Raw genomic sequence first — 22,789 nt, 5'->3', positions numbered from 1 at the left:
TTTCTTTCTTTCTTTCTTTCTTTCTTTCTTTCTTTCTTTCTTTCTTTCTTTCTTTCTTTCTTTCTTTCTTTCGACGGACTGTCACTCTGTTGCACAGGCTGCAGTGCAGTGGCATGATCTCAACTCACTGCAACCTCTGCCTCCCGGGTTCAAGCGATTCTCCTACCTCAGCCTCCCAAGTAGCTGGGATTACATCTGCCCGCCACCATGCCTGGCTAATTTTTTGGTATTTTTAGTACAGTCGGGGTTTCACCATATTGGTCAGGCTGGTCTCAAACTCCTGACCTCAGGTAATCAGCCCCCCTTGGCCTCCCAAAGTGCTGGGATTACAGGTGTGAGTCTATGCTATATTCATAAAAGACTTTCATCTTCTTTGGCCCAAAGAGCTGAAGCTAGTGAACCCCAACGATGGTGATACCAACAATTCCTTGCTATTTGATTGTGTCCAACATTTTGCAAAGTGCTTCCCAGAATCTGCTCCCATTAACCCGGGTTGAGGCCAGGCTTCACAGATATTTAAGAGTCTCATGATAGCACTCCATTTGTTTTAATTCAAAGATCTATGGAAGGATGTCATTGATTTTCATTGAGCTTCTCCCCAAACTCTCAGGGGTAATTCTAAACTATCACTAGCAGAAACTGGTCATGGTTGGACTCCACTGGCCAGGATAGCCAGTTCTGGTAGTCAGAACTCACACAGGAAATTGTAGTGAATCTACTTTGTTTGAGTATTTCAGATGGGTTGTCAACATCAGTAAAACTGCATAGCTAGTTCTACCTACCTGGCAGCCCAGTTCACCTGGACCTCTCAGGGGCTGTGTTAGGGTCTCAGATCTTGTCATCGTGAATCTGGGCACTGCTTCTCCTTTCTTCTCCATTCCTCTCCTCATCACCCCCTCCTCCCATTTTCTAAATGCCCAAAACATAAAGAGCAACGGAGTCATACAAGAGAGGTTAATTTTGAAAGGAGGTGAGCTGCATAAACAGGGATCTTTGTGTAGTTCTAGAGAATATTAATATTCTAACCAAGTTTGTTGTAAATATATTTCCCTTATCTCCTCTAACCTGGGGAGAGTACAGAGGGAGAGTCAGGGAGTGGGAGGGGGCCTTCGGATTTTTGCCCAGGGTTACTCAGCAGGGACATGGTTTTCCTGATGTTCCAGAAGGGAGGGGAGTCCACTGCGAGCTCCACCACGTGTCCCAGTATATCATGTTGACTCATGACCAGATCTTGAGAAAAACTCACAGAAGTCAGGAAATTCCTGGCAAATGCTCTCATCTCACCCTCTGCTAACCCTGCAGGGAGAGCATAGGTAGGGTCAGATCGGAGGACATTTTTAAAAGGAAAAATCAAAGCATGTCTGTAGCTTCTGCATGCCTGTGGTGGGACAAAGAGTCCTACCAGGCCTGGCTGAAGAGGCGGAAGCAGCTTCAAGCCCCAGTGACCAGGCCCAGCCAGCGCTGGTCTGTTTCTTCATTCTAGATGTTTATTTCTGCAAAAGTTTTTCCCCCTCTCCTTGGTGTTGTTTCCCCATGGGGAGCAGCATCTTTCTTTTTGAGCAAAGCCAAATGACCAAGGCACCCCCACCCCCTTCAATGGACAGGGCCAAATTTAGAGTTGGGGTTGCTCATTTAAGCTTTGTATATAATTGAGCCTGGCACAAAGGGTTATCATTAGGAGGAATGGCATGAAATGAAGGAATGGAAAAGCTCAGACCCAAATTAGAAAAGATGTCCTGAGGGAGAGACACAGTGGCAAGGCTGGGAGCTCTGGTCTCAGAGGAATTCTTAGGAGAAAGGACTGGGCATTAAAAGTGCCTGGATGGGACAATTAGGGAACTGAATATGGCCTTGCCATCTCTTGGGATTATTTGCTTCTAAGTGCAAGGGGGTGGTGGTAAGAGGTGGCAACAGACACCAGAGGCATCAGTTGTTAAGAGCCAGTGTCTACTCCCAGGGCACCATGAAACACTGAGAGAAACAGGATTATCCTCTTACCAGATGTTTACCAAGTGTGTTCAGGGTTAGGCAGTGTTACTTTATTCCCCAAGCAAATGGAAGGTGCTAGAGGACTCAGCCAGTTCCGCTGCCCTGCCACTGCCCTGCCACAGACTTCCTGAACATTCTTGTGAGAAACCTTGCTGCCTATTGCTTTGGGGAACAGAGCCATCACCTCCCTCCTCTCCAGATGGGGCGTCCCCCTGCTTGGTTGCTTAGTGTGGGTTGGGGACTTGGCAAAGGGACACCATGGAACAAACCAAGGAGGCTTTTTCTCTGAGGTGCCTGTCCTGGCTGGCGCATCTGTCACCCTTGGCTCCTCCCAGAGGTCCTGGAGCTTGATGGTGTGAACAGGGCCCAAGTGAACCCCATGTGGCTGGGTGCAGCTTGCCTGTTCACCCTGCAGGATCACTCCTCCTACCTGCCTGTCCTGGCCGTCCCCCTGCCCTCCTATTGACTCACATGGGAGCTGGCAGCAGGGGGCTGCAGTCGTTCCTGCTGCTCCTCGCCAGACTGTCTCTGCTCCCCACATTCCTGGTGGTGTCCTGGCTCCATGTGACCCTGGCTTCTAATATTCTTGGGTTCGTTCAGACTATACAGCTGGTCCAACTCTGAGCTTCCTGGCCTTGTTAAAGCCAAAATGCCGTCTTTTACTACCCCATTCTTTCCATCAAGTTCTTCAAGCAACCCAAGTTTTACAAGCAAGATGACTCTTTTGGTGAGCTCTTGGGGGCAGGGCACCTGGGATTCAGTAGGGCCTGGACTGGGTTATATCAATGTTATTTTTTTTTAATGGTAGTTTTACAAAATAAGGTTCAAAGGTGAGTGACCCTCCACGAGGAAGGACTAAGTGGATTGACTTGGGAGCTATTCAACCCTGGAGGCATTGCTAAGGAACATAATCTATTTTGCATTTCGTTTTGTGAGCCAAAGTCAGTTATGGCATAGGAATAGCTTTCTCATGCTGTCTCTCTCTTTCACCATTCTACAAAAATATTCATGCCAAAGAATATGCAGGTTGTATAAACATCCCTTCAAAAAGCACATAAAGATATTATATATAGTCACATATGTCTCCTTCCAAATGGGTGTGTTCCTAGAGATGCATAGAGATATCTTTCACACCCTATATGTAAAAAACAGCCAATTTAGGAATTGGCAGAGCAGCCTTGCCTAAGTGAGTTGAAAACTTTGGCTCAGGGCTCTCCAAACAATCCCATAAAACCCATGCTTGCTTTTATTGAATGGTGATGCATGAAAGACCAAGGGTGGCCAACTTGAATGAGAGCAGGAGCCAACGTTCACAGGATTGTCGTAAAGGGTGGCAGGAAAGTTTCTTTTTACTGAAATTCAATCTATTCCTAGAAAAAAATGGCTTCTAATACCGGTTGGCTGGATGTCATTCTTATGTTCCCTTCTGCTGTAACAGCATTTGAGCTCATCAATGTTCAAGGTATTACTTTTACATTTGGTCTTCTTGCCTCCAGCCTCACCCCATCCATTTCAGCCTCCACTCTCCTGGCTGCCAAAGTAATCTTTTTAACAGGCAAATCAAATCTATTACTTTCCTACTTAAAACCCTTTGGTGGCTCCCCACTGCCTCCTAAAGTTTAAATTCCTTAGCTTGGTAGACAAACTCCCTCAACCTTCTGTCCTTGTTACCCTTTAAGCCATTCCATGAAGTCCCCCAGACCCATGCACGCTCCACTCCAGCCATTTCAGACAGCCTTTGAGGCCACAGTCTTCCAAGCCTCATGCATTTGCACATGTAATTTCCTCCCCAGGCATATTCCCTGGCCATATGAGTGGAACAGTGATAGCATCTGTGGTCAGAGCAAGGGGGACAGGAGGATGATGTGGTAGAGTGGGGGCGGAGGGGGGGGTGGCACTTTTAAGTAGAGTGGCCAGAGAAGCACACTTGAGAAGGTGTCTTTGAGTGAAGGCTGAAGGAGATGAGGGAGACAGCATGCAGATGTCTGAGGGAGGAGCATTTCAGGCAGCAGGAACAGCAAGTGGAAAGGCACTGAGGTGGGAATGTGCCTGGTGCCTTCAAGGAATAGTTGGAGCAGGGTGAGCAAAAAAGGGATGAGGTGTCTGGAAGCCTGGGTGAGGACCATGGGGCTCTTGACCCAAATGCTGGCCAGTGTTGCCAGTGGGAATGAGTGACCTGAGCCAGCAGCTTGACTGTGAAATGCTTGGAGGTTGCAACACTTTGTTTATAATGCAGATGAGTGTAAGAGTGGTTCTGAAAGTGTCAGGCTCTAGACTTTACTTTCTCCCAACCTGCATCCACACAGTCTCAACAAAGCCATTTTAGTAGAATTTGACACCCTGATGACTAAAAAATCAGACATCTTTGAGGAGGCATTAATGTTTAGTTAGGGTCCAGGACTGGGTAAGTAATCCTCATCCTCAGGGGCCTCCTCGGGTGCTTAACCCATACCTGATCTATCATGTTCTCAGTATCAATTTGTTTTATCAGCTCTTCCCATTCCCGTTGTATAAACATTTATGGTAATGCCCTACATAGATCTTTCAAGTGCTTGGACAAAATTGTGAATTAAAGTGTCATACTTCTCCTCCACCTTTTTATTGTGGTAAACTATACACAACATGAAATTTACTATTTTAACCATTTTTAAGTATACAGTTCTGTGGCCTTAAGTACATTCACACTGTTGGGCAAGTATCACCAGAAGAACTTCATAGAACTTCATCCTCCCCGACAGAAGCTCTGTATCCTTCAAGCACTAACCCCTCATTTTACTTTCTGTCTCTCTGAATTTGACCACTCCAGGAACTTCATGCAAAAGAAATCATACGCCGGGCGCGGTGGCTCAAGCCTGTAATCCCAGCACTTTGGGAGGCCGAGACGGGCGAATCACGAGGTCAGGAGATCGAGACCATCCTGGCTAACATGGTGAAACCCCGTCTCTACTAAAAAATACAAAAAACTAGCCGGGCGAAGTGGCGGGTGCCTGTAGTCCCAGCTACTCGGGAGGCTGAGGCAGGAGAATGGCGTAAACTCGGGAGGTGGAGCTTGCAGTGAGCTGAGATCCGGCCACTGCACTCCAGTCTGGGTGACAGAGCGGACTCTGTCCCCCCAAAAAAAAAAAAAAAAAAAAAAAGAAATCATACAATATTTTGTGTGCTAACTTTTGTGACTGGCTTATTTCACTTGGCAGAGGTCTCCAAGTTTATCCATATTGTAGCATATATCAAAATGTCCTTCCTTTTTAAAGCTGAACAATACTCCGTTGTATGTTTGTGACACATTTTGTTTATTCTTTCATTCATGGAGGGACACTAGGGTTGTTTCCACCTTTTGACTCTGGTGAGTAATATCGCTATGAACATGGGTGTACGGGTGTCTGGTCTCACTTCTGTCTCTTCCCTTCTTTTAAGGTAGTCTTTGAGCAGAAGCACCTCTTGGCTGCTTGAATCCATCTGGATGGCTGCCCTTCTCACTTTTCCTGACTTGGCTTTGTTAACTCAATTGATGATGAAGGCTGTTTCTGATGAGCTCAACCCTCAGCCTCCAGAAAATTAGGCTCTGAATGATATATACAGAAATAAATGTGTGATGACTTTAGAGACTAGGGATTTCCCCGGGGCTGGGCCTTCTCATTCTCAGATGGTGGCCCCTCAGGGGTCGAGGCCACAGAAGATGACCAGTATTCTGCCTGGGGGAGTCAGTGGGCACATCCCAGCTAGGGCTCCTGGGCATCTCTTCAGAGGTCCTGGCCCGCTGGCTGCAGCAGAGCCTGGATGAAGCTAAGGCCGTGGTTTCAGCCACCCCTGGGCCAACCTGTCCCACTCAGTGGCTATAGACTGCATTGCTACTCTCAGGCAGCTGACCTAAACAGCAATTGGACTTGAACAAACAAAATTAACATTGCAAAGGAAATTTATATTTAAAAAATCACATGCTTTCAAAATAGAAGATGCCCAAATATGAGAGAGAATGGAATGAACTGAACAAACATGGGTGTTGGAATCAGCCAGATACAGATCAAGACATGGGTCTTATCAGCCATGGGGTTTGTGCAAGCCATCTAAATTCTGTGAGCCTCAGCTTCCCCATTTACAAATGGATATAGGGTCGTTAAATGAAAAAAAAAAAAAAAAACCCTGAAACTTGCTTTTATTGAGCAACACTTGTTGCATATTAGAATCACCTGGAGAGCTTTTAATACCTAGGATGCCTGGGTATGACTCGTAGACATGCTGATTTAATTGGTCGGGGGCACGGATAGTGTTTATAAAACTCCCCAGGTGATTTTAATGTGCAGTCAAGGTGGCATATAACTGGCCTAGAGTGTAGAAGACCCTCCTCAAACGCTAGCTCTCTTGAGTCCTCCTCCCATGCCTGCAAAAACTCTGGAAAGCACATGCTCTCCCTCACATGGAATAGCCTTGGCATCAGCTGCCTTAGTACATATCACAGCTCTGTGCCAGTAACCAGGGTTCCTAACATAGCCAAGCTTCAGTTTCCTCAATGGTAAGATGGGATTGATGATAGAAACCACTTGTAGTTTTCTGTGAAGATGAGAAGAGATAACACATGAGTTGGAGTTCGAGAGTACTCAATCAATGTCAGCTCTTACTGTGAGCATGATCAGCGTCAAGTCAAGAATCCCATCATTTCCACTGCAGCCAGCCCTTCTCACCCCCTCCCTGCCCAAACCCCAAAGCAGAGAAACCAACCCTCCTGTTCCCTGCAGAGGGCTGGTCAGTTCCAGCTCTCCTGCTGAGCCACGTTCCTAGGAGATGCCTGGTGAGAACTTGGGATCAGATTGAGTCAGAGGTATTTGTAGACTTGACTCACCAGGTCTTAAAACCAGAAGATTGCCCTGTGGGTCTCATGACGTTCCTGGAAAATAAAAGAAGTGAATATTATTGGGCTGAGTTCATCAGACACTCAGCCCTCCCTTTTGTATGCCGGTGGTTCTGAAGACAGCAGGCAGCAACTCAGCCAAGTCTGAACCATCAAAGGCAATGGCCTGGTTGCAGTGCTGGGAGATGTTGCTTCTCCTGCAGACAGGTCTGTTCCTCTTTCCATTCCTCTTCTCCTCCAGTCCCCCAAGGCTATAGACTTTGTCCTCCCTCCAGGTTCCTGGGAAAATGTTTCTGAGAGCTGCCTCTGGTGAGGTGTGTCAGAGCTGAGCTATTTTCGAGGGCTGGATGTGAGCTGGGAAGGGGCCACCCAGATTCCAGAGAATAAGAAAGGGAAAGTTCCCCTTCTGGACCCAGGATTTCTGGAACCTTGCACTGAAGCAGCAGCCAGGTAGGGGACCCATTTCTCTGAGACCTTCTTTCCCCACACCCCGCCACATCCCTAACAATAGTAAGTCCTATTGTTTCCACGTCCCAACTATCTCTAGAATCTACTTTTCTGCATCTCCAGAGCCACAACCCTAGCAAAAGCCACGGTCATTTTATAATTTCTCACCTGCAACTGCAACCTCCTGTTTCTACTGTTTCTATTCTGTCTACGCCTGTCCTCCCAACCTGCCACCAGCAGACAAGTAAATTTTTCAAAATATAAAACTGATCATGACACATACACGCATATGCACATTTAAGCTTAATACCTTTTCAAAGCTTCACATTGCTCTTGGGATATAGGCAAAACTTCTAACAAGTCTGACAAGGCCACGTATATCAAGATTTGGTTTGGCTATGAGTGACAGAAAACCCAAGTTAATAAAGGTTTGAGTAGATAAGATTTTCTTTTCTATGTGAAGAGTCTGCAGTTCAACCAGCGAGGATTGGCACAGCAACTCCTTTAAGTGATGGGGGACTCAGACCACTTGAGTTATCTGCTCTGTCATCCTTAGTATGCAGTTTTCACTTCACAGTCCAAGAGGGCTGCTTGAGTTCCAGCCATTGCAACCAAATCTCAGATCACAGGAAGGAGGAATTGCACACAGTACTTCTACTTGCATCCTTCTGTGCAGAATTTAGTCACATGGCTACAGGTAGCTGAAAGAGAGGCTGGAAAATGTAATTTTTTTTCCAAGTGGTCATAGCCCAGCAGAAAAGGAGGAAGAAGGGGAGAATCGATATTGAGTGATAACTGACAGCGTAAATCATATAGTACTCCTCTCCTGAGCATCATTATACCGCATGCCTTCTTCCCTTGGCCCTCTGCACTCCTGTCACACTGGCTTTCTCCAGATGTTCTACACATTTGCAATACTCCCTCCTGCCATAGGCCTTTGCTTATGCTTCAGTGTTCTCTCCTCCCTCCTACTTAATTACTAATCCTTCAGAACTCCACTCAAGCAGAGTTCCCTCAAAGAGCCTTCCAGAGGTCAGACCCTCCTACTTAGAAGGGACTTTTTATCCTCCTCTTCTATGTTTAGCTTATAACATGTAGATTCTGTCACTGTTGCAATCACACATTTGTTTTGTATGATTATTTTCTGCCCTCGTGATGAGGACAGAGTGTAGGCTTGGTTTTGTGCACTATGGAGCATCCTGCCTGGCACACAGTTTGTGCTCAATAAGTATTTCTTGAATGAATCAATGAATAAATTTAGATATTACCTAAAATGTATTAAAGGGGGGCCAAGAATTAGGCAAAGGATTTTCCTGGGGCAAGTCATAGGGAGTGGCTGAGAGGGGTTGGGAGATGCATTCTAAATAGTCCATCCAAATCTAGAAGGCTTTAGGTGTGGCAGAGAAAGTGTTGACCTGGAACTCCGAAGACCTGTTTTCTGATCTCAGCTCAGCCATCAACAGCTGGGCCACTGCCTAGAGACAGAAATGGTCAGATGTTGGGTATATTTTGAAGGTAGAGTTGACAACAATTGCTGGCAGATTGAATGTGGGAATTGAGGGAAAGAGAAGGGTCAAAGATTAGTCCTGGGTGTTTGGCTGAACACACGGAAGGCCATTTATGGAGAAGGGGAAGCCAGTGGAAGGAATAGCTTTTAAGGAGAAGGTCTGGAGGTCTTATTTGCAAATGAGCCACGTGTTCCCGTAGCCAGGTGCACGCTTCAACTCTTCCACAGAGGAAGCCTAAGCCCCAGGCTGGTGAGTGTCAGTGGTGAATACCAAATGGATGTAAAAAAGGTTAACTGAACCCCACCCCACCCCGCCCCCCAAAAAACGCCCTGACAACTGGCCTTTCAAGGTGCATAGTTATCAGTCAAGTTATTCAGCTCAACTCAGCAACAAGATTGAAGAGAAAGTGGTCAGAAGACCTCGATACCAGGTTTGGTAGGAAGCAGTCACTTTGGGCTCAAAGCTCAGTGATGAGGGAAGGCATGTCCATGCATGGTCACTGCAGAAATCTTTGAAAATTCAGAAAATTACAATCCCAGTACATGCCGAACATGCCTAACATCACCATCTATTTTCTCCCAAGCTTTATTATACACATTTCCCTGTAAGCAGTGGCACTCATCTGAATAATGTGATGTGGCAATTTCCCTTTCTCATTAAACAGTATCATACACGTTTCTAAGTTGCTTTCTAGAGAGGTGTACTGATCTACTCAAGTAGAATCAGAGTATTAGAATGCTTCTCTCCAGGCAATCTTTTTCACAATGAGCGTTAGCAAAAGAATACTTTGACAATTTTATAAGTGAGAAATAGTAATTCATGATTATTTTAATTTGCAGGTTTTAAAACATTTCTAGAGAGCCTGACCACTTCTCAAATGCTTGTTAGTTACTTTTTTTTTTTTCAAGTGACTTTTGCAAAGATATTTCTAGGCTTGGAAGAAACCAGAATAACCACTATTTAGTTAAATCCCACTTCCTTCACCTCAAGAAGTAGTATCTCTCCCCTCAAAAACCAATCATATGTATGAGGGAGATAGGGTGGCTAAGCAGAGAGAAAGAAGTGCTATGGTGGAAAGTTTGCACTCAGTTGCTGGGTGACAACGGCTCATAACCCAGCCTCTAGTCTGCCTTCTTGCGAATGAGGGTGAAAGTTTTATAAGCAAATCAGAGCTAACTATAGCTGGTGGGTGTCTGCTGTGCAGTTCTTTTGGATTTCCGCCCTAATCTGATCTGCCATCTGGGTTTTAATATGCACAGAGAGGAAATCTGACTTGGTGAGGTCTGCACCCCTATGTGCTCTTCATTGACTCTGTGGGAGGACAGAGAGCCCACGGCCTGATCTGCTCCTTCAGGTAGGGACTCTGCCTGGTTTGGCTGTGTCTTAGAATATAGTTTAGCACCTGGCACACAGTAGGTTCTTAGTACATATTTGTTCCATGACTGAATGATCAGGATCCTGAAGGGATAACTAGGAGAGAGGAGACGCTGTTCTCTCTGTTCTCACTTTTGTTCTCAGCTGTGTCACCAAGCAGTAAGTCACTTTCTCTCACTGGCCTCTACTTCCTTGTTTTAAGCAATTAATCCAAATGGCAACAAAGATTCCTTCTAACTCTGAAATTGTGTCAAAACATTTAACCCAACTTTGCTTTAGTTTCCTCATCTATGAAATAGGCAGGATGAAAATGTCAATCTCCTATGAGGGTACCAGATAAAATACAGGATGCACTGTTCAATTCGAATATCAGATAAACAAGAAACACATTTTTTAAAGTATAAATATGTACCCAATATTGCATGGACTCGATAAATAACCGGAGTGCTGAATGACCAAACAACATGCAGCTGGATCTGTTTATTGCATTTAGAGTCGTGTTTCTAGACTGATGATGATTACATGGTGTTCAGCTGACAAGTATTTATTAAGCATCTACTATATGCCAGGCACTGTTGAGGCCCTGGTGATACAGCGGAGAATGAAATAAGCAATGTCTCTGTTTTCTCTGGGCTTAAATTCTAGCTAACAAAAAAAGTACACAAAATGTCATGTAGCCATGATGCTCAGAAGGCTAGCAAAGCGTGCTAAGGGCCAGAGACCATGTGGAGGGCTGAGAAAGGGAGTTCTGAGGAACTCATCTCTGCACCTGAGAGCTCCCAGCCTCCACAGAGACCTGTGTTTGTACAGCAAGACTCTGATATTATTTTGTAGAAATCCCCAAAGATGCATAAAAATGTCATTGATTCAAAAAGCTCGTGCACCAAATTTGGGATAAAATGAGCAGTTGCTTGGATGGAAGAGACCTATAAATCATTTAGCCAATTTTAGCTGAGCTAGGGCTGCAACCAAGTTTCCTGACAGCCAGGAGAAAGTTCTGGGAGGTGATGTGGCTTGTGAAAACAGTGATTCTGATTTTCAGTTCTGTGTACCAGTGTGGTTGGGTTAAGTCTTAACTTTTTTACATGTTTTAAAGTTTTAGCTGAAACAACAGTGAAGGGTTTCTCTTTGAGACATCTTTACACTCACTGGGCCAGTATTCTTTGGTTCAAGGTTTTGCTGGAGCCTATTAAGTTAATGGCTGTAGAGATCACCTTTCTTTCTTTTTTCTTTTCTTTCTTTTTTTTTTTTTTTTTAGATGGAATCTTGCTGTGTTGCCCAGGCTGGAGTGCAGTGGCACGATCTCAGCTCATTGCAACCTCTGCCTCCTGGCGATTCTCCTGTCTCAGCCTCCGAGTAGCTGGCATTACAGGTGCATGCCACTATACCCAGCTAATTTTTGTGTTTTTAGTAGAAACAGGGTTTTACCATGTTGGCCAGGCTATCTGCCTGCCTCAGCCTCCTAAAGTGCTGGGATTATAGGCGTGAGCCACCGTGCCCAGCCGAGGTCACCTTTCTTATACCTCAGGTAGCCTGGAGAACACTCAGCATCACTGCTATCACTACCTTTATGATGGCATTAGGTCTCTAGGTTGCTTCTACCCTAGAATATTCTGTGCGCTTCCCTCTATTTCATTTTACACATTAGACTTATATTTGGTTTAATATAGAGGTTTTTTTGTCTGCTACGAGAATTGGATATGTGAAGTTCATTAATATTTCTCAAGTAAATCTAGAGAAAACAGTTTGTGGAGTTTCTCCTTTATCATTTTCAATTCATAGTGGTTGAGTTCTTAGAAGTAGCCATGATTCTTGGTTTATAAAAGAAGATAATCACAGACACCTGAGGAAATGTAGTTTTGGTGGAGGAGGGGCAGTTCTGTGAAAGTCAACAGCAGAAAATACCCATGAGCTTTTTCTTTCTCTTTTTTTATTTTTGAGACAGGGTCTCACCCTATTGCCCAGGCTGGAGCAGAGTCGTGTGATCATGGCTCACTGCAGCCTCAACCTCCCAGGCTCAAGTAATGCTCCCACCTCACTTCCTGAGTAGCTGGGACTACGGGCACATGCCATCATGTTTTTTGTAGAGATGGGGTTTCACCATGTTGCCCAGGCTGGGCTCAAACTCCTGGACTCAAACAATCTACCAGTCTTGGCCTCCCAAAGTGCTGGGATTATAGGCGTGCGCCACCATGCCTGGCTCCATGAACTTTTTCCATCAGAGAAGCTCTCAGGCACATTGCTGGCTTCTCCTCAAATGCTGTCACCTGAGGAATAATTGCCTCTCTGACCCTCTCAGACACAATTCGCACACAAACTAGACACTGGGGCCTGTGAGCTCTGTGAGAACGTTGTTGGACACTGGAGTTGGGAGGGATGAGGGACCAACCTCTCCCCAGATGACTAGGGCTTCTCTGAGTCTGAGCCAGACACCAGATGAAGGAACAGCTCACCCATGACGAGGTTGAGAGCACACATGTTCACAGGCAGCGGTGGATATGTTTACTCACTGACTCTTTCATCAGGTCACCCTCCCCAAGATAATAAGCTGAGGTACTCAAGCAAGTTCTGCCTTTGAAAAGCTTGGAATCCCCAAAGGGCGGGGCACCAGGGTGGGTACCCAAACAGACAATGCAGAAAGCCAAGCGCAGACGATTCTAGCTGGAACCGGGAGAGAAGCCTCCAAACCTGGCTCCAGTAAAACTCAGAACTGTTTCCAGGGTGAGCATGGACCATCTCCCCAAAGGAGGTGACCAGGGTGGCTGAGATAGCTGAGTTAAGGTAGCTTGCATTCATGTGGCTCCTTTGATGTGAGATTGGTAAACCTTGTTACCATACCCAGTCACAAAGAACTGCCACCTGCTTTCTACCTGGAAGGAAGCTCAAGGGATTAGGGGAGAACCAACAAAAGTCGGTCTGTAAAGTGCTTCCAGATTTTTAAGTGCCTCCACTGTGAACTTAGATCAATGCTTCAAGCTGCAGACTTTTGAAGGCAGGATGATCCGACCTGAAGGGTTCCAGAGGCCATTGGGCCCAACCTTCTTATATAAATGGGAGGATGAAACCAAGTCTTCCTTGCCCAAGGTCCCAGGGCATTTTCCGGCAGAGCAAGAATCAGCACTAAGGTCTCCTGGCTCCTGGCCCTGAACTGTTTCCCCTCCACCCTGAGAGCCTCGCTCTGCTGGGGCAGTGGAGGGTCATCTGTTTAACACAGTTCTGTTTTCGGCCATCTTGGGGAAGGCCCTTCTTTTCATAGTCTTCACGGGCTGTCCTTGGCAAGATTGCCTCCAAATAAGCTGCAGCATGGTCCCCTGCCTGCACCTCCCTCTCTGCCTTCACACCCGTGCCACCTTTGGAGACCCAGTGGAGAGCTAGGTCAGGATGCCTTCTTGGACTCGCTGATCTTCTCTGCCCTTGAATACCTAGCCTCTGTACTACACCCTCTTCTCTTTGTTCTCCGGTCCTTAATTGCTCATATAACCCACTTTTCCTTACTGAATTGCAAGCTCTGAGGGGTAGGAAATACATTTCCACCTTCTCATTCATTTCAGTACCTAGCATGGAGCTGGGCATAGAGCTGGCGCACAATAAATGCTGATGAGCGTGCATGCCTGAGTGACTCTTTCTCGTTTCTTCCCTGACAGATTCGGAGCCCAGTACCTTGGACTCCCAGTCTTCGACCACCTTGTTTCTCTCCTCGGAGGAGCCAGGCCCCTCCACCGCTGCCCTGCCGTCTCCCTCCTCCTCTTCCTGCGAGCCCCAGGCCTTTTCCCCAGGCCCACCAGTGCTGCCCCCGCTACTGCCTCCGCTCCCCTCAGCCTCGGCGCCCCTGGGCTCCGGCGCCTCCCGGCGCACAGGCCTCTACTCAGTCGTCGCCTCCTCCCCGGAGACCTCCACGCGTCTGGTCGACTGGCTTCCCGGCTGCCCCTCGACCACCTCTCCCGGCACACGCGGAGATGACAAGGAGCGGCCCCTGCCCGTCCTGGCACCGGCCGAGGGCCCGGAAAGGAGCCGCGCCCCGCGCTCCAGCACAGCGGGCAGGGAGGAGGGCACCGTGGACGCGAGTACATCCCCGCCGCCCCGCGCCCGGCCCGCCGCTGTGGCGAGCTTGGAGGCCCACGTCGGAGACATCCTGGTGGAGCTGCGGACCATGAACGGCCACCTGGACATCATAGCACGGGCTCTCACCAAACTGGCTTCGTCCCTGGGGCCCCAGCCTGAGCCTCTGCTAGATGCTCCGGATGCCAACTAATGGAGCTCGGCGAGGCTGGGCCGCCCCGGGGCCAAGGCTTCGCGTGCACCAGGCATCCCTGCCTGTCTTTCCCCAGCAGCGAAGCTGCGCCCATCGGAGGAGCGGTTGCTCTGCGCAACTGCCTAGGGGAACGCATGGCCCTAGGGCTTCTACGTGAAACAGACCCGGTTGCGCCTCACACCCTCCTCCTCGGCTCTCTCACGGCGGTGCCTGCCCCGGCTTCCTGGCTCTTCACATGCCCTTCTCTTGTCTTGATCTCCTAGCAGAAAAAGTGCCTGGAGACGGCGGTGGCACCCTGCGAAGTATGCTTAGAGAAACACTCTTTCACATCCCATTCCTGTGACTTCCGTGTGGCGTGGAGGGAGAGGAGCTCAAAGCATGTCACCAAAGCAGCAGCGAGGCCAGCTCCAGCCTTCCTCCCCGGCGGCGTTGGTGGGGCATCCATCTCTGGTGACGTTCACAAGTTTGTTTGTTTTTAAAATCGTTTTTGGAAAAATACTTTTTTTCTCATAACCACATTTCAAGAAGTTTGGAAAATAGAGAAGTGAAACAAAAATCTGGTGTATTTGGGGGAAAGGGGGGTATTTAAGTCTTTCTTATGAGTAAGAAAGTATTTTGTGTAATAAAAAAAATTTTATATCCACTTTCTGGGCGTTGGGTTCTCCCTGCCACGTTTCTTCCTGTGCACGGCCCCTTTCTCTCTGTGCTTGGTTGCTTGTCCCAGCCCTCCTATAGTCCTTGAGTTTCTTTCTTTTTTTTTTTTTTGAGACGGAGTCTCGCTCTGTCGCTCTGTCGCCCGGGCTGGAGTGCAGTGGCCGGATCTCAGCTCACTGCAAGCTCCGCCTCCCGGGTTCCCGCCATTCTCCTGCCTCAGCCTCCCGAGTAGCTGGGACTACAGGCCCCCGCCACCTCACCCGGCTAGTTTTTTGTATTTTTAGTAGAGACGGGGTTTCACCGTGTTAGCCAGGATGGTCTCGATCTCCTGACCTCGTGATCTGCCCGTCTCGGCCTCCCAAAGTGCTGGGATTACAGGCTTGAGCCACCGCGCCCGGCCTAGTCCTTGAGTTTCTGAACTTTTCTCATACTTGTGACCTGTAAGCTTCTTTATAAAGTTAATATACTTTATTTTTTGTTAAGAGACAGTCTTACTCTGAAACCCAGGCTGGAGTGCAGAGGCGCAATCTCAGGTCACTGCAGCCTCTACCTCCCAGGCTCAAGTGATCCTCCCACCACAGCCTCCTGAGTAACTGGGACTACAGGCATGAGCCACAGCACCTGACAAGAATAAGCTTTTAATGGTTCTTCTGATTATTTCCGTAACTCCCAGATCTCCATAAATTTGATAGACCCACTCCTCTCATTTGGACTGAGCGGAAACCAAGTTCCAGAGTGACCGGGCAATAAATACGGAGGAAACAGCATCCCCAGCCTCTACTCACTGCCAGAATGACCAGCTTCCCCAGCCGAGACAACCAAAAAATGTTTCCAGATATCACCACCGTCCCCTGGTTGAGATCCACTAACCTATGTAGAATTTCAAAAATTTGGGATGACCCTCCTCCAGAATCTGGCTTTTCATGGTGAGGCAGGGCTCTTCTCCTCTTCCTGTTAGAATTTTAATCAAGTGTGCTTCTTTGCTAGAAGCAAACATGCTATGCTGCTCTTTCTTCAGAAACAAACAAAAAGACCGTGCATGGTCGCTCACGCCTGTAATCCCAGCACGTTGGGAGGCTGAGGCGGGTGGATCACTTGAAGTCAGGAGTTCAAGACCAGCCTGACCAACATGGTGAAACCTTGTCTCTACTAAAAATACAAAATTAGCTGGGCATGGTGGTGCACACCTGTAATCCCAGCTACTTGGGAGGCTGAAGCAGGAGACTTGCTTGAACTCAGGAGATGGAGGTCACCGTGAGCCAAGATCACGCCATTGCACTCTAGCCTGGGCCACAAGAGCGAAACTCTGTCTCAAAAAAACAATGAAAAAAAAAAAAAAAAAAAAAAAGAAAAAGAAAAGAAACAAACAAACGAAGGGTCTGAGACCACATTGCACAAAATAAAACCCTGCTTGCGAGCACTTGTAGGGCTCACAGCTGGTGTGCTGAGGCTGGTAGAGTTTGTGCACCTCTAGTGCCTCACAGACTTTGATAAGCAGGAGCTGCGTGGAGAGGTAGTGAAAATGCAGATTCTGATTCAGAAGCTCTGGAGTGGGGCCTGAGACTCAGCATTTCTAGACGGCTCCAGGGAGACGCTGATGCTACTGGTCAGGACATACTGTGAGTAGCAAGAAAGTAATGAGGGGTTGTCTGCTCTGTGATTTGTTTTTCTAAGACCACCAGAGTGGGCACAAAAGAACCAGCGAGTAGGCAAGGCTAAAAGCAAAACTGCAAATTTATTCCTAGGTCATCTAGCTTCAGGGACCAGAGCTGGGGGTGGGGGGGCGGAGTTTCTAATACAGTCCCGACAAGAGTGGGGGCTGAGAAAGCCCGCCCCCGGCGCATCTGCTGGGAGCGACTTTTCTAGGAGTGGAAGGGCAATAGGCAGGGCACGGGCATGTCGGGGGAGGGGGGCCGCTCCGCAGGTGCCACCAGGTAAATCTTGGTCTCTTCGGATTGACATCACCTGGTGCATGCCTGATTAATCTGCACCTTCCCGGGCGTCAGCTGCATTTTCGCACACACGGGTAAAAGCCGGTGATGAAGAACCCGGAAATGTGCCATCTTGCCTCCGTTCATCCAAACACTCTGGAATTCCTGCTGATTGGAGTTGCCACTGTTCCCCAGGAAATTCTGCTTGTCTTTGTACCCCACAGCGCCCAGATTCCTCAACTCTAACCAAAGCTTTGGTTGTTTTGGTTGTTTTTTTTTTTTTTTTTTTCAGAGTGTGTTAGCTCTGGCCTCCTACTTCTAAAAATGTTCCAGTGAAGTTCAATCTAATTCAACAAACATTTATTGAGCGCTATAATGCTGATGCCTCAGGGGACACAAGATGAATCGGATAAAGTCCCTGCCCTCCGGGGCATCCCAGCCTGGTGTCTCACACAGGGAGGGATTATCAACAGTTCCAGTGTGTAAGCAATTTCAAAGGGGTGGAGAGAGGCAGCAGGGTGTGGTGACATTAGTATTCTCAGGGAGGCCAGGCTTCCTGTGGTTTGACTTTGGGAGTGTTCTTTAATACCCCTGAGCCTCAGTCTCCTAATCTGAATCAAATGGAGATAATATCGCTGTACCGCAGTCAATCAAAATCAGACATGGATGTGATGGGCTTGGTATTCCGGAAAGTGCTGTCCAAATGTCCTTTTATGGTTATCGAGTTATTGTTACATCCTCTCTCCTGAGTCTTGTATCAGTAGGAGGCAACTCTGGTTGAGTGAGAGTCATAGACTCAGGTCTGAGCTGAGCTTCCCCCTTCTTTTCTTCAGGAGAAGAATTGATGGCCCAAAGTGACTGTCCTGCCCTGTGATCTGCCCTTTAGCTGAAGAAACAGCAAAACTGGCATCGACTGCAGCAAGTGGGAGCATCAACTTTTTATTCATTTGTTGATTTGAACAGTATTTCATTCTGATTTTAACTGACTTCTTTTGCATTAGATTAAAAACAATGATAAAAGACTGAAATCTTTCAAGAACAAAGAGGAGCTGGCCTATAAATCCTAAATACAGATATAGTGACTGAACCCATCTAGGTAGCTTATGAATATAAAACTCACCTAAAGTTTCATCCACCCCTAAGAGATAACCACTGTTAATATTTTGGCAACTACTCTTCGAAACATTTGTGTCTAAACACAAATACCTATGCGTATGCAATTTTACTTCACTGTGATCGTAGTAGGTCTGCTGTTCTGTAGCCTGTTTTTTTTTTTTAAATCTTGATAATAGATGATAGAAATCTTTTCACTTAAAAAACAATGTGATATGTGAAGCAAAATTTGCTTAACCATTTTTTTATTTATGCTTCTGATTTGTCACTATTATATGCAATTCTGTAATGAATCTATCTGAGCATACATGTTTTTACTCTTCTGTAATTATGCTGTGTAAGTAAATTCCTAGAGGTATGATTGCTCGGTCCAAGGGCATACACTCCTAACTTCTTTTTTTAGTGCTGCTGTGGCTTCACCAAAGTTCAAAAAGGGGGAAGTGAATGAATGGTAGGAGGAACACTGGGATCTTGGGGTGGCTCCATTTAAAAACTTTGAAAAAGGGAAATAAAAACAAAGCTATCTTCTGAAGATTAAACTTTAAAATCAGCACACAGCAGGCCAAAACAGAGATGTGCAAAACCATGCTGAAGAGATGGGTCATGGTCACTCAGGTGGTGTGTGAGTCCGGTCAGGAAACAGAAGCTCTCCTGGTTTTTCACACTGAGGGGGTCTAATTGAGGAATCAGAAACTGGGTGATGGAAGGACTGGAGGAGCAGTGGCAGTCAGGTAAGGTTATCCGAAGACTAGCGGCTGCAGGAAAGCACCACCAGCTGTGGACTGGAGGAGCCAAGGGGGAACGTCTCCTTGGAAACCAGAATCGCTGTGATTCCAAGCCATGGCTGTAGAACTGAGCTGCTTCAGCAGGAAGCCAAGAGCAGCACTGCTAGGCCAAAGCCCCTGCCACTGCAGCCACTGCCACTGCCACCCTTGGGTGTCAATAGCAGTGTCATAACTGCCTGAGACCCCACCAGAGGCCAGCAGGGAGGAACCATCCAAGGTTTTGGCAGTGCCTCCTCTTCACAGAACCTCACTGAAAGCCTGTTGGAGGGCGTCTGGGAAATGCAGCGTGTGGAGGTTCACTGTGCTATGCTAGAGCAGAGCAAACAAGGCTGGGAACGCAGCTAACAGCGAGGAGGCAAATGATCAGTGCAAGTAGTACCGTGGGTCAAAGCAGTGGGATAGCTAAAGAGAGCAACTGTCAGTCAGAGAAGGAGCATAGCAGCCACGGAGGCAGTGAAGATGGGGCACCACAGAGTGACATGGGCAGTGCTCATGCCAGCAGAGGTGGGCTTGGCTCTCTGGAACTAGCCACAGGAAGAACCCTGTGGTGACCGCCGCCCTTTGGCTCTCAGTCTATGCCACGAGAACATGCTATGGGAGACTGGCCCGGAGAAGTGGCTCTGCTGCAGAGCACAGACAGATGGGGTTTCTGAACCTTCTTGGTGGAGTGCTAGGCCCTGGGCAAGGGCAGGCTAACCAGTGTGCATTGCCATTCTGGGAGACAGGAAGCCAGCCTGTCCATAAGACAGATAAGTCTTAGTCTTTTTGTGCTGCTATAACAAAATACCTGAGACTGGGCAATTTATAAACAACAGAAATTTATTTCCTAACAGTTCTGGGGGCTGGGAAGATGGAGGATCCTGCACGTTCAGTGTCTGGTAAGGACTTGGTCTCTGCTTCCAAGATGACCCCCCTTGTTTCATCCTCACATGGCAGAAGGTGAACGGGCACAAGGAAAAACATCTTGCCAATTCCCTCTAGCCCTTTATAAGGGCAGAGCCCTCATGGTTTAATCACTTCCCAGAAAGCCCCACCTTTTAATACTATCACATAGAGTCTTAGGTTCCAATATATGTATTTTGGAGACACAGACATTCAAACCATAGCCACATACCTCCCAGGGACTGGCCCTTGGCTGTCTTCCTTTACCAAAAGGACATCTGCACAAGTATTTATTGGGTTCCTATCAGGTCCCTGCCCTGTGCTATGTGCTTTACATACAGGATCTCATTAATTCCTTGCAGTAACCCAGTGTGCAAGGTTGGGAGGTAGGGCCTATCACTCCCATTTCACTGATCAGGAAACTGAGGCACAAAAAGGTCAAGTGACTTGCCCATGGTCATATAGCTGGTACCGAACAGAGACAGGATCTGTTTGTCTCCAGGGCCCTGGCTGTACCACCACCTGGGACTGCCTTTAAGTTGGACTTCCTCTTGGTAGTAGGTCAAAGCCCTGGGACTGTTGAGCTGCCTTTGGCTAGTGGGTCTCCCCCGGGTGGTGGCAAAGTTGTTCTCTGGAAGTAATAGGTCTCTGAAAAATGAGAAAATGCCAGGAAACTAGAGCAGAAAGCTGGAAAACAAGGAACCTTACCAATACCCTCATCCCCCATCAGCCACAGCATTAGTGTCGTGCGGGGAGGGAGAAAGAAGGTGCTGAAGCAGAGGACAAGGTGCAGGAAAGAGGAGGAGAGAAGCCAGCAGGCTATCCAACTTGATGGCTCTGAGGCACCAATGAGCCCTAGGCCCTTTAAGATCAATGTTATTAATCACGTTCCATGTACAAGGTGACTTGGCTGTTACTGTATGTTATCACCCTTTTCTCTCGTCCCCTTAGACCAGCTGACTTCGACAATCAACTCTGCATGAGAACTAGAAAATGTGAAGATTTCTATATGTCTCTATGGTGACTGTATTAGTATCCCAAAGTCCAAGGGCATTTGCTACTGAATTATTACTAAGCCTCCTACAAAACAAGGTCCCCACTACTCCTTTGCTCAAGCAGGCTGACTCTAACCTTTGCATTCATGGATGCGGCTGGCAGGATGCCCGGTGGGCTCAAACCATTTCCATAAAGTACACGTGCAAAGCCCCTCCTGAGAGACACCAGGAACATCTTTCAAGGCTCTCAGCTCCAGCTTCTTCCTTCAAAATGCACAAAGTACTGTTTTTAATGCCCATTTGGTCGCTGGAGGGTGCTAATTCTCTGACCCAGCCATTTCTTCCGGAGCAGGCACAGTATCTTGTCCATCCTGTCCCTATAATGCCCAATACCATCTAGACGTGTAGCTGGTACCCAATACATGCTGACGGAGGGAACAGTCCCTGGGCCCACGCTGGCAGCGGTGAGCTCCATCTCTTACTCCCTGAGGGATGCCTGGGTTGCCTGGAGGGAGATGAAGACCTGTCCGCTGGCCAGTCTGGCAGTGGCCCGGGAGGGAAGGTCATGATGACCTGTCCCCGCTACAGCTTCCAGGCCTCGCCTTTGCTTGTTTTCTGGGAGCCTCGGTGTCTGCCCACAATGGCATGGCTCCTTCGAGCTGCCCAGATTCTTGGCCTGGTGTGCGGGCTGCATGGCTTGTTTCCATGGTGAGCATGGCAGAGGTGGCCGGCACCCCCAGGCTGACAAGCATTCCTCCCAGGTCTCCCTGAGCAGAGCTTGTGCCAGCCACTCTGCTCCCAAAGGGGGTTTTCTGATGCGGTGGGTGGTCACCTCAAAATTAGCTGTGCTTTGAGCTAGAGTGAACAAATAGAAGAGATTTGTATCCATTCCTTTCTCTTATATCCTCATTTGTTCCTCAATGGGTTTGGGATGCCTACAGGAAATATGGCATTTGGGAGGGAGCTTGGACATCATCTGGCCTGACCCCCTTCACCCTGCAAATGGATCTCGGAAGGTCACAAAGGGCAAGCGACTGGCTCAGGGCACGGAACAGATGCAACACTGAACTGGGAGGAAAACTCATGTCTCCTGAAGCCTGTGTTCTTTCTGCTATAGCACGTCTTGGCTCTCTGGAATGAATTTCTCCAGTGTTACTTCTACCCCAGGAAGGTGAGGTGCGGCGCGTTGGGACTGCCTGGAGCTGTCAGGCCACACACTCATGCACATGCATGTACGCATAGCGGGAGTGGATACAAAATTTAAAATAAAAAACAATTTTAGTTTGACTAAACCACGGGTTGGGGTGAGGGGCGGTCAGCAAACAAGTCAGTGACTTGCTCTTGTATAGCTTGTGAACTGAGCATGACTTTTACTCTTTTTTTTTTTTTTTGAGACGGAGTCTCGCTCTGTCACCCAGGCTGGAGTGCAGTGGCGCAATCTCGGCTCACTGCAAGCTCCGCCTCCCAGGTTCATGCCATTTTCCTGCCTCAGCCTCCCAAGTAACTAGGACTACAGGCGCCCGCCACCATGCCTGTCTAATTTTTTTTTTTTGGTAGAGATGGAGTTTCACTGACTTAGCCAGGATGGTCTCGATCTCCTCGTGATTTGCCCGCCTCAACCTCCCAAAGTATTGGGATTACAGGTGTGAGCCACTGTGCCTGACCTACATTTTTAAGTCTTAGTGAAAAACTAAGATGTGACAGTGACTGTATGTGACCCTCAAAGCTGGAAATATTTACCATGTGACCCTTTGCAGAAAAAGTTTGCCAATCCCTGACTTGATGACCTGTCTGATCGTTCACCTAGTAATGGTTGGCAGTCTTTCTAGGACATTCAAGACTCCCTCTTTATATGTAGGTCTGGTCAACTTCATAGGCTCAGACTCTGAAACGTAGAATCGGCAGCTTTCTTACTTCATCTGCCAGACGCCTATGGCTTTTCTAAGTTTCTTGCTGTTGCTGAATTTTTCTCTCCTCAGGATAAATCAAGCAGTGGAACCCTTTGTCGGGTGA

General features: G+C 47.6%; 1 protein-coding gene across 1 annotated transcript; it reads left to right on the top strand.

Moving 5' to 3' along the window:
* Positions 1-6,612: 6,612 nt before the first annotated feature.
* Positions 6,613-20,855, top strand: LOC116418820 (proline-rich receptor-like protein kinase PERK2). The gene is made up of 4 exons (XM_031935699.1): positions 6,613-6,729; positions 7,252-7,345; positions 13,809-14,879; positions 17,835-20,855. Exons 1-3 carry the CDS (start codon positions 6,613-6,615, stop codon positions 14,414-14,416), a joined length of 819 nt encoding a protein of 272 aa, XP_031791559.1. The 3' UTR covers positions 14,417-14,879; positions 17,835-20,855.
* Positions 20,856-22,789: the final 1,934 nt, after the last annotated feature.

This window comes from Piliocolobus tephrosceles, chromosome 5, assembly GCF_002776525.5.
Source record: "Piliocolobus tephrosceles isolate RC106 chromosome 5, ASM277652v3, whole genome shotgun sequence".
In the NCBI taxonomy this organism is placed as follows: domain Eukaryota; kingdom Metazoa; phylum Chordata; class Mammalia; order Primates; family Cercopithecidae; genus Piliocolobus; species Piliocolobus tephrosceles.
Note: the sequence above shows the minus strand (reverse complement) of the source record. Positions and strands in the feature narration are given on the sequence as shown.